At 48.3% G+C, this 14,463-nt stretch overlaps 1 protein-coding gene across 1 annotated transcript; it reads right to left on the reverse strand.

Annotated features, from left to right (window-relative positions):
• Positions 1 to 348: 348 nt before the first annotated feature.
• Positions 349 to 12,220, reverse strand: LOC144599489 (transmembrane 4 L6 family member 1-like). Its single transcript, XM_078410449.1, has 6 exons — positions 11,730 to 12,220; positions 8,402 to 8,491; positions 6,911 to 7,053; positions 5,496 to 5,676; positions 2,813 to 2,858; positions 349 to 2,246 (listed from the first exon to the last, which is right to left on the reverse strand). Exons 1-6 carry the CDS (start codon positions 11,904 to 11,906, stop codon positions 2,242 to 2,244), a joined length of 642 nt encoding a protein of 213 aa, XP_078266575.1. The 5' UTR covers positions 11,907 to 12,220; the 3' UTR covers positions 349 to 2,241.
• Between the last annotated feature and the right edge of the window lie 2,243 nt (positions 12,221 to 14,463).

Consider the following 14,463-nt stretch of genomic DNA (forward strand, 5'->3'; position numbering starts at 1 on the left):
CTCTCAGTATGCTGAAGGGTCTCGACCCTAAGTGTCACCTATTCCCTTTCTCCAGAGACGCTGCCTGACCTGCTGAGTTACTCCAGCACTTCGTGCCTATCTCTGGAATTATCTAACCTGGAGGTTGTGGGGATTCAATTATTGTGTTCATTGAATACAGAGATTGAGGGATTTCTGGTCATTAATAGAATCAAGGGATACGGTGCTGAGGCTGGGGACAGGCCACGACCTCAATAAATGACAGCACAGGCTCGATGGGCCGAGTGGCCTATTCCCGATCCCCTCTCTAACGTTCCTTCAAAAATTGAAATTAATAAGCAAAAACTACACGTGCACATTTAATGTCAATCCAGTTTATTAAATGTTATCACTTGTGGCCAAGTTGTCATCATTGTGCCAGTAGTAGGCACATCCGACAAGTAGTTTGGAATTTAGAAGCTACGTATGGTATTCTTACTTCCCTATTACTAAATAGGAGGACAATCAACCTAAAGAAAGACCGAAAATGCTGGAGCCAGAACAAATCAGGGCCTGCAACAGATGACCACAGGAAGGATGGAGCCCACAATGGCCCATTGTTGGCAAGAAGGGTGGAGCCCACAATGGCCCATTGTTGGCAGGAAGGGTGGAGCCCACAATGACCCATTGTTGGCATGAAGGGTGGAGCCCACAATGGCCCATTGTTGGCTGGAAGGGTGGAGCCCACAATGGCCCATTGGTGGCAGGAAGGGTGGAGCCCATAATGGCCCATTGGTGGCAGGAAGGGTGGAGCCCACAATGGCCCATTGGTGGCAGGAAGGGTGGAGCCCACAATGGCCCATTGTTGGCAGGAAGGGTGAAGCCCACAATGGCCCATTGTTGGCAGGAAGGGTCTTTGTTGGCCCATTGTGGGCTGGGGAAGGTGTGCTAATTACAGGGATACAAGGATGCGAACAGTGGAACTAGTAGGACGTCTAGGGTGGGAGAGGTCTAGTCCCACTGTTCGCATCCTTGAATCCCTGGTGTTACATCTTCTCCAGCCAGCAATGGGCCACTATGGGCTCCACCCTTCCTGAGGTCATCTGTTGCCGGCCCTGTTCTGTTCTGGCAATCTCTATCTTTCAGTCTGAAGAAGTGTTCCAACCCGAAACGTCACCTATTCCTTTCCTCCAGCGATGCTGCCTGACCCGCTGAGCTACTCCAGCACTTTGTGTCTATCTTCAGCATTAAACCACCATCTGTAGCGCGTCCTACGCACACAGGCCAATCAGCCCATCAGGTCAATGTTGGCTCCCAGCAGAACAATCCCATCTCCCCTCCCCTTATTTTCCCTGTAGCTCCAGCAATGTCCCCTCCCTCACGCTCAGCTCACCTCCCTGTTCATTCCTTTGTCATGTCCCCACGCATGAGTGCAGTAATCCAGTAACCTACCTGCACACCTCTGGGATGTGGGAGGAAACTGGAGCACCGGAGGAAATCCAAATGGTCACAGGGAGCGGTGGAGCAGCGGTGGAGGACGGCTACAGCTTCACCTGGCCAGACCCACAGTGCTACGTCGCCAGGACAACGGGCCTTTATGGCCAACTGCACTTAAAGCAACTTGGACTGAGCGACTGACTGGGTGGTGAATCTGTGGAATTCTTTGCCACAGAAGGCTGTGGAGGCAAAGTCAGTGGATATTTTTAAGGCAGAGATAGATTCTTGATTAGTACAGGTGTCAGAGGTTATGGGGAGAAGGCAGGAGAATGGGGTTAGGAGGGAGAGATAGATCAGCCATGACTGAATGGCGGATTAGACTTGATGGGCCGAATGGCCTAATTCTACTCCTAATTCTACTCCTTGTGACCTTATGAACTTATGACAATAATGAGGCAATCTCAATGTACATTTGACTAATGTTGTAAATCACATAATTGTTCTATGCATTGATTAATGCGATTCATTAAAAGTCCGGGGGCTTTGTTATTGCAATAGCTTTTAGCTTTGACACTGCCTTGTGTATGGTTGAATGATCCTATATACAGTTCACACACATCAGTGCCTAATGATAATGGCATTGAAAATATCACATGGGCTCTGAATTTCCTCTGACTTTACCCCGAATCCCGATAGAACCCTGTATAACACCGCGTGCGAAGTGTCTGAGGAAATTCAGAGGCTTGATTTCAGAGCAGCAGATGACAGTAGCAAGGACCTCCAGCGCAGAGAGACGGAAGCTTCCAGACTCTTCCATTCTGGCACCGAGTGACTGCCCCTCAAACATCATTCTGGCAGGAGAGAGCAGAGGGACATTTTAGCAGGTGGTTAGAGCAATGTCCATGAAACTAATGCTAACTGGGTCAGAGCCCAGCAGTGCATGGCCTTTGTAGTTCATGGCATTGCTAAATATTGCACAATGTCCTAAATTACCCCACTGAGTATAGATATAACCTTAACCAGGCAAAGCCCCCACCGCAGGTTCAGTTTAGTTATGGTTTAGAGATACAGTGCTGATATAGGCCCTTCAGCCCATCAAGTCTACGCCGACCATCGATCACCCTCCACGCTAGTTCTATGTTATCCCACTGTCTCATCCACTTTCAGCGCTGTATCTCTAAAGTCTAAACCATTACCTCTCACCTCGTGTCCCAAGTGTATCGGGATACTCCAGGAAGCATCCCTGTCCTATCAACCGCCCACTTATTCTCTTCTCAGGGCTGCTCTAACTTCCCATCGGTTCCCCCCCCCCCCCCCCCCCCCACTGGTCTCCCCCCCATCGGTCTCTCCTTCCTGCCCAGTGCATTCCCTTGCTTTCTCGTCCTCTCCCAGACACCCACCGGATCTCAACACCCACCTGTGACCTCGTACACGTCGACCTCAAACTCGTTGCACCTCCCGAGCTTTAAAACAAAAGTCAGAGTTAGACGCTGCAAACACAGATTTAGGTTTCGCTTTAGCTTTGGGTTTCTTATGGTGTGAGGCCTGAGAGATAGTGGGCATGAGGGAAGCCCACCACTGAAACTCTAGCAGACCCCTACCCCAGCTTTGCCCACTCCTGATGCTCCAAATCTATTGTCAGCAATGTTTCACTTATTCTTCCCTTTGCTCCTGAGTCATGAGAAATATTACTGTCTTTTGCAAGCTGTCAACCGCATTGCATGCCAACAGAATCCATGAACAAAGAACAAAAGATGAAACATATCTAGGAAGGAACTGCAGACGCTGGTTTACAGCTGATAGCAAAATGTTGGAGTAACTCAACGAGTCAGGCAGCGTCTCTGGAGAAAAAGAAGCAGGTGACATTTCGAGTTGAGACCCTTCTTCAGACAGAGTCAGGGGAGAGGGAAACTCGAGGTATGAAAAAGTTCAGAATACATCAGAGTTGGCACTGATGACCAAGGAAAGGTGGAGCCCACAATGGCCCATTGTTGGCTATGGAAGAGGCGACGAAGGGATATATGGATGCGAACAGTGGATGCGAACTAGCAGGATGACTAGAGTGGGAAAGGGGCGGAAAGAGAGGGAATTCAGGGGTTACCTAAATTAGAGAAATCAATATTCATACCGCTGGGTTGTAAGCTGCCCAAGCGTAATATAAGGTACTGTTCCGCCAATTTGCATGTGGCCTCACTCTGACAGTGAAGGAGGCCCAGGTCAGTGTGGGAATGGGAAGGGGAGTTTAAATGTTTAGCAACCGGGAGATTGGGTAGGCCAGGGCAGACTGAGCGGAGGTGTTCAGTGAAACGATTGCCCAGTCTGTGCTTGGTCTCGTCCACACCGAGAACAACGGACACAGTAGATGAGGTTAGAGGAGATGCGTGAACCTCTGCCTCACCCGAAAGGACTGTCGGGGACCCTGGATGGAGTTGAGGGAGGAGGTCTCGGGACAGGTGTTGCATCCTCTGCGGTTGCAGGGGAACGTTCCTGGGGAGGGGGTGGTTTGGGTGGGAAGGGACGAGTTAACCAGGGAGTCGCGGAGGGAACGGTCTCTGTGGAAAGCGGAAAGGGGTGGAGATGGTGGGTTATGATTCTCACTTTGATCCTACGATGATCTGAGTTTCAATTATTCCATTTGGAAAAATGTCTTGTTTTACCTCAAGTTTCTGCAAAAGCGAGTTTGCAAGATCTGCCCGGAGACAATGCAATTGGTCATTATTCATTGAAAAATAATTGCTCTCGGAGGCACTCCCTGATAGATGGAATGGTGGACCTGACCCAACTTCAGTCTGTGCCTTCAGTCTTTCAGCTAATCCAATTTTAAATTAATCAAATGCCGTAATAAAACATTCTCCTGTATTTCTCTGAAGTATATTGAGGTACAGTTGTCACATTGTGATATACATTTCAATCAAAACATTTAAAAACGTTTCACCCATATCTTGCAAGTGAAGGTTCCCATTAAATTTTGGACCCTCCTTCGATAGTTCCAAGTCACCACAGTGACTAATTCATTATGGGGGAGAGGCCAACTGTGGGCAAAGTATGTTTCTTACACAGTGGTAAGTTGGTCCCTACAATACCCCTCTTCACAAGAGCCCAAATAGTCTACATAAATGCAATCAGATATCAGCCTCCCAACCCAAGTTCTCCAAAATCTCAGATATTAGGGTGGCAGAGTAGCGTAGCAAAGGAGTTGCTGCCTTACAGCGCACGGGTGTGATCCTGACCACTGGTGCTGTCTGTACAGAGTTTGTACGTTCTCCCTGTGACCGCGTGGGATTTCTCCGGTGCTCCTGTTTTCCCACACTCCAAGGATGTGCAGGTTTGTAGGTGAATTGGCTTCTGTAAATTGTCCCTCGTGTGACAGGATAGTGCTTGTGCACGGGGCGATCATTGGTTGGAGGGGACTCAGTGGGCCGGACATCAAACCATTGCAACAATTTGACTGATGGTGAAGGTAATTTGCATTTAAATTATTGCGAACTGGTTTCAGGCAAATTGCTCTGAGAAAATGTTACAGGAAAGACGTTGTCAAGCTGGAAAGTGTACAGAGAAGAATTACAAGGATGTTACCAGGACTTGAGGGTCTGAGCGATAGGGAGAGGTTGAGCAGGCTGGGATCCTATTCCTTGGAGCGCAGGAGGATGAGGGGTGATGTTATAGAGGTATACGAAGTCATGAGAAGAATAAAATGTGGAGATGCACAGAGTCTCTTCCCCACTGTAGGGAAATCAGGAACCAGAGACATAGGTTTAAGGTGAAGGGAGAAAGATTTAATAGGAATCTGAAGGGTAACTTTTCACACAGAGGGTGGTGGGTGTATGGAACGAGCTGCCAGTGGAGGTAGTTGAGGCTGGGACTATCGCAACATTTAAGAAACAATTAGACAGGTCGATGGATAGGACAGGTTTAGAGGGATAAGAGCCAAATGCAGGCAGTGTAGATGGGGCACGTTGGTCGACGTGGGCAAGTTGGGCCGATGGGCCTGTTCCCACATTGTATGAACAATGACTCTATGACTCTAAAATGCCGCACATTCAAGTGAAAATTCCACCCCAAAGAGTTGAGAACGAGGAACTAAATATACGTGGGATTACCTGTCGGCAATGACGGCAGCTTCCAACAATCCCACCGACCAAGCCGTTTATTAACTGAACCAAACACAAGATGATCTCGACCCCACTGAGTGCCAGAAGGATGGAGAATAAAGTCACGTTCCACGTCACAACATGTTTCGGTTCAATGCACTGGCTCCAGCTGGTGTAGTTGGAGAGGTACCTGTGCAGGGAAATATGAACCAGTCACTCCTTGCTCTGGGACCACTCCACAGCCCACGTCTAGATGTCCCTGCCCCAGACCCTGGCCATCAATAGCTCGCCCTCATCCCCAGGACATTCCCCAGGACAGAAGCAGATTGTTCAGCTGCTAGAGTCATGGGGCGGCACAATGGCGCACTGCTAGAGTTGCTGTCTTACAGTGCCAGAGACCCGGGTCCGATCCTGACTATGGACTCTGTACGCTGTCCGTACGGAGTTTACGCGCTCTCCCTGTGACTGCGTGGGTTTTCGCCAGGTGTTCCAGTTTCCTCCCACATTCCTAAGACGTTCCGGTTTGTAGGTTAATTGGCTTCTGGAAATTGTCTCTAGCGTGTAAGAACGCTGGCCGGGATGGCATGGAATTAGTGGGCCGAAGGACCTATTTCCACGCTGTATCGCTAAAAGTAAAACGAAAGAATCATTTGGCCCAATCCCTTCAAACCTTTCCTATATATGTACAAGAGTTTATTAAATCTAGTTTAGTTTATTATTGTCACATGTACTGAGTGAGGTACAGTGAAAAGCTTCTTGTTACGTGATATCCAGTCAAAGAAAAGACTGTACATGATCACAATCATGCAGCCCACTGTGTACAGATGAAGGAGAAAGGGCACAGCATTTAGTGCAAGATAAAGACCGATTAAAGATAGTTCAAAGATCTGCAATGAGGTAGATGGGAGGTCAGGACCGCACTCTAGCTGGTTACCTTGGGCATACAAGCAAAGAATTTCACCATGACTTGTGACATGTGACTATAAAGTATTCCATTCAATTCAATTCAACGGTCGGACGGTTCAGTTGCCTGACAACAGCTGGGAGAGGGCGGGTGCAAAGAAAGCCGGAGGAGAGGAGGGGCAAGACAAAGTGTGGCAGGTAATTGGTGAACACAGGCGAGGGGGGGGGGGGGGGGCTTGATAGGCAGATGTTTGGACAAAGGCCAGAGATGAAGAAACAGCAGGTGTGAGACAAAAGGATTGAAGAGTTGCAAATTGTGAAGCCAGAGGAAATAATGTCTGCATGTGGTATCTTTCAATCAGTCACAGTGGGATAGAATCGTGCAGCAGGGAAAAACCTTCCGGCCAACTCATCCATGCCAATCAACATGCCCCCGTTTAAGCTAGTCGTATTTGCCCGCATTTGACCCTCATCCCTTTAAATCCTTCCCATCCATGTAAAGACATAGTGGTTTTGTTGACCTTCCATTGGTGTCGTTGAAAGGGTATTGCCATCCCAGGTCTGTGAGGCAGTACGGGCCTTGTGTCAACCCCAGAGTGGAGACAATGAGGCAGTATCCAGAGCCGGCCATCCCCACCAGAGCCACCACGGCCGACGCCAGCATCTGATTGCAAGAGAACAGGCAGCATCAGTAATCTGGATGAGAAAGACCCTGCGGGCAGCGGCCTGCAGTGGGAAGCTGCCCTTTGCTCGTCCCCTGAAGACCAGAGACCAGAGAGGAGAGAGCCGGAGAGGCGGACGTGAGGAGCAAGCCCAGTAGGAGAGTGAACCGTGGTCTTGCCTACTGCACCTTCAAGGTCAGCTGCAGGAGCCCCCCCGCACAAAGGTGGATGGGCGAGGAGAGGGATGTCATTTCGCTCCATGATCGGATGAAGGGGACGGCTGGAGGCTTTGCAGACTGGGGTTCGCTTGGATCAGGCTCCGTTCCATAACACCTAGGGCACGCCCGGGTGGGGCGCTGGTTGGGGCTCCTCATCCTACTGGGGCAGGGTGATGGTCATTAACCAACTAGTGGCCTCCATGCTCTGGTACCGGTTGATCACCATGGTCCCATCAGCCACCTTTGCTGGGATCATCCAGAAGAAGTTGGTGGATTCTGCCCCTCTCCATCGGGGACCTGGGGTGGAGGGTACTGCACCGAGGAGTCCCCTGCAACCTGTTTCTCTCGCGGTTCACAGACTCGCCAGCCGTCTGACACTTTTGCGGGCTGGAAGAGTCTGTGTACCATGTGTATATGGAGTGTGTGAGGTTGCAGCCCCTGTTCCAATATCTAATGGGGCTGCTCCTTGCCTTCTGGCTGCACTTCTCACTCACCATCCTCAACTTTGGGCACCCTGTGCGTAGGGGAGAGCCGAAGATGTCCTAGTTGGTTTGATCCTAGGCCTGGCCAAGCTGGCCATCCGCGAGTCACGGCGCTAGGCAGAAGAGGGCTCTACCAGAGCCAGCTGCCTGCCCCCTTTCTGGGGTTACGTCCGCGCCCATGTGGATTTGGAAAGGGACTATGCGCTGTCCACGGGCACTCTGGGGGATTTCCGGGACCGCTGGGCACCGTGTGAGGTAGAGGGTATCCTCAATAAGGATGGGGAAATAGTTATATAATATTTAAGAATATTTGTTTATTTTGTATTATGGTGCTGGGTTTGTTTGTATTTTTGTGTGTATTTTTTGTAAATAGTTAATTTAAATTATTTTTTTGGTAAAAAAAAGACCAGACTTTGGAAATGATGCCAAAACCTGCCGACTCCTGCATGTAGTCTCAGTGGACTATTTCACCACACACTTTGCTAATCGGGGATTGTGCTTAGATATGGCAATATTTGACTTAACTGTATGCAACAACAAAAAATGTCACTGTGCATTTGCACTTGTAACAATAATGGTCCTCTTTGACCATTGACTTAACATGTCCGACAATAACACAACAGTATAACAGTACATTGGTGGTTTCTTACTGCACAGTTCTTCCCACAGGCCTGGTTCCCACAACAACCACAACAATCATCGTGTTCAAGGCAAATAAACACCACAATTGGCAAAATCATCTGCAATTTAAAAAAGAAAGCATGAAATGAATAGACATGGAATAAAAGATGTCCCATTTTAGTCGCGCAACACTACCCTCTGCTGGACTCCAGCTAGAATTACACACCCTTGCACCAGTCCCCCTCCTCATGGACAAGATCATATCATATCATATCATATCATATCATATATATACAGCCGGAAACAGGCCTTTTCGGCCCACCAAGTCCGTGCCGCCCAGCGATCCCCGTACATTAACACTATCCTACACCCACTAGGGACAATTTTTACATTTACCCAGCCAATTAACCTACATACCTGTACGTCTTTGGAGTGTGGGAGGAAACCGAAGATCTCGGAGAAAACCCACGCAGGTCACGGGGAGAACGTACAAACTCCTTACAGTGCAGCACCCGTAGTCAGGATCGAACCTGAGTCTCCGGCGCTGCATTCGCTGTAAAGCAGCAACTCTACCGCTGCGCTACCGTGCCGCCCCTTTGAGGTGACCTGCCGTTTTTCCAGTGTATCAGACCTTCCTAAAGTCCTCTAACATCATTGTCCACATGGTGTTGTCTGTAACAATGTTTGGAGACCAACAAGATTTAGTTTAGTTTAGTTTATTATTGTCACGTGTACAATGAAACATTTCTTTGTTACGTGCTGTCCAGTCAACAAGACGACTATATATGTTTACAATCAAGCCGTTCACAGTGCACAGATACAGGATAAAGGGTATATTAGTTAGGTCAAGATTAGGTCAGATAAAGACCGATTAAAGAGAGTTCAAAGGTCTGTAATGAGGTTCAGTTGCCCGATAAGAGCTGGGAAGAAACTGTCCTTGAATCTGGAGCTGTGCGTTTTCAAACTTCTGTACCTCTTGCCTGGTGGGAGTGGGGAGAAGTGGGAGTGACTGGTGTGAGACTCGTCCTTGATCATGCTGGTGACCTTGCCGAGGCAGCGCGGACTCAATGGAAGGGAGGTTGGTTTGAGTGATGGTCTGAGCTCCGTCCACAACTCTCTGCAATTTGTTGTAGTCTCGGATGGAACTGTTCCCAACCCACTGATGCTGTGCAGCAGCAGCACTATCTGCCGGGCCACCGTGCCACCTGTCATGAAGTTTTCATGATAGCCGCAACATGTATTAAATGTGTTGAAACATTCCCATTCCCACACTGACCTTTCTGTCCTGGGCCTCCTCCACTGTCAGAGTGAGGCCACACACAAGTTGGAGGAACAGCACCTCATATTTCGCTTGGGCAGCTTACACCCCAGCTGTATGAATATTAATTTTTCTAATTTGAAGTTACCCCAGCATTTGCTCCCTCTGTCCCTCCCCCACCCGAGTGGACCTGCTAGTTTCACTGTTTGTATCCCTTTCTTATCACCTCTTCCTCAGCCATTGCGGGCTCCACCTTTCCTTGGTCATCGGTGCCGGCTCTGATATGTTCTGAACCTTTTCATACCTCTAGCTTTCCTCTCTCCTGACTCTCAGTCTGACCCGAAATATCACCTATTCCTTTTCTGCCTGACCCGCTGAGTTACTCCAGCATTTTGTGCCTCTCTTTGGTATAAACCAGCGTCTGCAGTTCCTTCCCACACATTAAGTTTTCTTTTTTTTATTCTCAAATTTGTTGCGTCTCCCACAAATGCGTTCAAAATGCACAGCAATGTCCTTCAGGAGTTTTTATACCTCAATTATACCTCAATTATCAACATCAAAGTCACAGTGGACCCTGCCAAAATTCTCCGACTGTAAATGTCTGGCACCATGTAGGACCCTGGCACCCATTTGTAAATAGTGGTACAATATATTTATAGGTCTATGACCTAAACGCACACATTGGGAAGTTAGTGCGTTGGGAGTAGCCTACACACTCTGATTTAGCTGAAAGGACAAATTCTGGAGATAGACACAAAGTGCTGGAGTAACTCAGCGGGTCAGGCACCATCACTGGATGAAAAGGGATGGGTGACGTATCATGTTGGGACCCTTCCTCAGACCAAATTCTGGCGTGCAGCCAAACACAACTTTGCCACCTTGGACCCCACCTCTCAGACAGAAGTTAGCACCTTCAGGGAGACAGAGGACAACGTTACTCAGCAGGAGAAAAAGCATCATAGCAAACCATTCATGGAAGGTACTTGTGATTTTAGTCCAATGTTAAACAGGATACAGAAGTCACATTGCACAGAGTACCAACACAGGGGCAACAATCTGAATGGGGTATCTAATGCACAGACTGTTTGCAACATCAAGTAATGGCTGCACTTTTAGTTTGGTTTACTTTAATTTAGCTTAGTTTAGAGATACTGCGAAGAAACAGGCCCTTCAGCCCATCGAGACCGTGCCGACCAGCGATCCTGGCACATTAACACTATCCTACATACACTAGGGAAAATTTACAACTTTACCGAAGTCAATTAACCTACAAACCTTTACATCTTTGGAGCGTGGGAGGAAACTGGAGCACCTGGAGAAAACCCATGCAGGTCAAGGGGAGAACGTTCAAACTCCGTACAGATGCGTCCGTAGTAGGATGGAACCCGGGTCTCTGGTGCTGTAAGGTAGCAACTCTACCGCTGCGCCACCATGCCGTCCCATTAGTTTAGTTTAGTTTAGATACAGCGCGGAAACAGGCCTTTCAGCCCACCGGGTCCACAGCAAACAGCGATCCCTGTACACTAGCACTATCCTTCTTTCACTAATAAGTCTGGAAATGTGACAGATTATACTTCAAGTGGTGGGCATCAAGTCTACACTACCATTCTATCATGGCTGATCTATCGTTCCCTTTCAACCCCATTCTCCTGCTTTCTTACCATAACCCCTGACATCCTTACTAATCAAGAATCTGTCAAGTCCATCTGAGGCAATGAATTCCACAGATTCACCACTCTCTGACTAAAGAAATTCCTTCTCATCTCCTTTCTGAAGACGTATCCTTTTTTTCTGAGTCTATGGCCTCTGGCCCTAGACTCTCCAACTAGTGGAAACATCCTCTCCACATCCACTCTATCCAGGCTTTTCACTATTCCCTGGCAGCTCATTCCAGGCACCCACCACCCTCTGTGTAAAAAACATGTCCTGCACATCTCCTTTAAACTTTGCCCCTCTCATCTTAGAAGGACATTCCAATGGAAAACCCAGAGCCCTTCTTATCTGAAACATGAAACTCTCCTTCTATTAATTATTTCACCTTAAGTCTTTTTTATCTTGGCTATCAGACTATCGGTCTCAGATTGAGAGAACATACCCACCAATATGCCCGCTCCAATGATTCCTTCAAAATGCCACACCAATATGGTGAGCTCGTCCCTCTCTGCGTACTTTGTCTCACCGTTGGGGAAATAGAGCAAAATATTAGCGACAATAGCCAAAGCAGCCAAGGGTATCAGTGTAACGCCAATGCACCGCGCACATTTTCCAAAGCGCATCCTGGCTGTCGTCTTCGTTCTTAACGCAGGCCCTGGAGAAGTCAGCTGGAATGGAGAGGCGACCTTGCTGTGCTGAGGGATGGCGTTTCGGGTCGGCTTGCCGGCAGCTAAACACAGAGCAGTGCTGGGCTACGCAGGCGTGTTGCTGCTAGAATAAACCTTCCAGCTGTGTTGCTGAAAACAGTTCTCCTGATAACGCGTCTGATGTCGCAACTGGTCGCAGCTCCTAATCTGTGGAGCCGCAAGGTTCAAACAAAATGGGAAAGGCCAAGCTCTCTGAGATTAGTGTAGGGATACAGCGTGGAAACAGGGCCTTCGGCCCACCGAGACCACGCCGACCAACCTGTTCACACTAGTTCTAAGTTATCCCACTTCCTCACCCACACTCCACGCATTAGGGGGAATTTACAGAGACCATTTAACCTACAAACCCGCACATCCATTGTGGCACCCATCGTGAAGGTAAAGTGGGTTGTTTAGTTTAGTTTAGTTTAAAGATACAGCATGGAAACAGGCCTTTTGGCCTGACGAGTCCTCACCAGCCATCAATCATGTTCACACTAGTTCTATGTTATCCCACTTTCACATCCACTCCCAACACACTAGGGGCATTTTACAGGGGCCAATTAAGCTACAAACTCGCATGTCTTTGGCTGTGGGAGGAAACCAGAGTACCCGGAGGAAGCCCACGTGGTCATCGGGAGAACGTGCAAACTCCACACAGGCAGTACCCAAGGTCATGGTTGAACCCGGATATTTGGCGCTGCAAGGGAGCAGCCTACCACTGCACTACTGTGCCACTCTATGTTATCCCACTTCCTCATTTATTTCCTACACATTAAGGGCAATTTTGCAGAGGCCAATTAACCTGCAAACCTGCACTTCTTTGGGATGTGGGAGGAATCCGAAGCACCCGGATGATCCCAGGAATGATTGGGTTAACATATGAGCGTTTGACGGCACTGGGCCTGTACTCGCTGGAATTTAGGATGAGAGGGGAACCTCATTGAAACTTACCGAATAGTGAAAGGTCTGGATAAAGTGGATGTGGAGAGAATGATAACAGCTGGGAAGAAACTGTCCCTGAATCCGGAGATGTGCGTTTTCACATTTCCATACCTTTTGCCCAATGCGAGAGGGGAGAAGAGGGAGTGGTTGGGGTGCAACTCATCCTTGACTATGCTGCTGGCCTTGCCGAGGCAGCGTGAGGTGTAGATGGAGCCAATGGAAGGGAGGTTGGTTTTGTGGTGGTCTGCGCTGCGTCCACAATTCTCTGCAATTTCCTGCTGTCTTGGACGGAGTTATTCCCAAACCACGCTGTGATGCATCCCGATAAAATGCTTTCTACGGCGCATCTGTAGAAGTTGGTGAGAGTTGCTGGGGACATGCTGTGAAACGAAGATGTTTAAGATTGGGGCAGGCTTGGACTAAGTGGATAGATCCAATCTATCTCCAGTGATTGAGAAGATGGAGCCTTGGATGGAAAGAGTAAATAGGATGGACGTTGTTTCCAAGCAAAGCGTGTGATGTTTCAGAAAAGCAAATGACCAAGGACAGAGATAACATTAGGAATTAATTATGATTTGGACAAGAATAGGAATAAAGAGGATTCAGTGACAGTCATGTGACATCACTTTTATGAAACGCAAACATCGATGAGGACTCTGAAGAGAGGTCCTGATCCGGAACGTCACCTGTCCATGTCTTCCAGAGGTGCTGCCTGGCCCGCTGTGTTACTGCAACACTGTGCACTCAGAATCAGGCAGAATTGCACTTTGCTCTCGACACATCATCTATTCCCCCACCTCTCTTCCAGCTCCACCTCCCTCCCTCCCTCCCTCCCCACCCCACCACTACAATCAGTCTGAAGAAGGGTCTCAAACCAGAAAGTCACCTATCCACGTCTTCCAGAGATGCTGCCTGACCCACTGAGTTAGGATATCACTTTGTGTTCTAATCAACAAGGACTCCATGGGCTGAATAACTGGCAGCCATTTGGACTTTCTATATAATTTCACTTTAATTATGTAATTTTTCCTCCAATTATAAGAGCAGCAGGGAGAGGCATGTTCCTAGTGACCTTGGTTTACATACTACAACGCACAATAATCTGATAGTTTTGTTTAGTTTAGAGATACAGCACAGAAACAGCCCACCGAGTCCACACCGACCAGCAATCCCCATGCACCAACACTATCCTACACACTAGGGACAGTTCACAGAGTTAAATAAGAGTGAAATAATGAACAGACTGCTGTCAGGCTGTGGGCTCTATGTTTTGTTCCTTTTATTTCACCTTATTAGCATTGGTTAAACACAGGGCTTGACGAATCACACATCAGCCACTCTCTGCAGGTAGACGTGCTGTTCTGTGCCAACACTCACACCGTGAAGGCATTGTGAAAGGTACATTGAAGTCATGATTAAGTCTGAATGGTGACCTCAAGAAGTTTCTACCAAGTTAACCAAGTTACCAAGCTGACTCAAGAGGCACATGCTATCTGCCACATGTTTAGTTTGGTTTAGAGATACAGCACGGGAACGGGCCCTTCAGCCC

This window comes from Rhinoraja longicauda, chromosome 13 (genome assembly GCF_053455715.1).
Source record: "Rhinoraja longicauda isolate Sanriku21f chromosome 13, sRhiLon1.1, whole genome shotgun sequence".
NCBI lineage: Eukaryota > Metazoa > Chordata > Chondrichthyes > Rajiformes > Arhynchobatidae > Rhinoraja > Rhinoraja longicauda.

Coding starts and splice junctions, on each gene's coding strand:
- LOC144599489 (XM_078410449.1), bottom strand. CDS start 11,906: ATGCGCTTTGGAAAATGTGCGCGGTGCATTGGCGTTACACTGATACCC. Junction 8,492..11,729: donor TCATTGGAGCGGGCATATTG/GTGGGTATGTTC, acceptor TTTAAATTGCAG/ATGATTTTGCCAATTGTGGT. Junction 5,677..6,910: donor TTCAACGACACCAATGGAAG/GTCAACAAAACC, acceptor TTCCCTGCACAG/GTACCTCTCCAACTACACCA.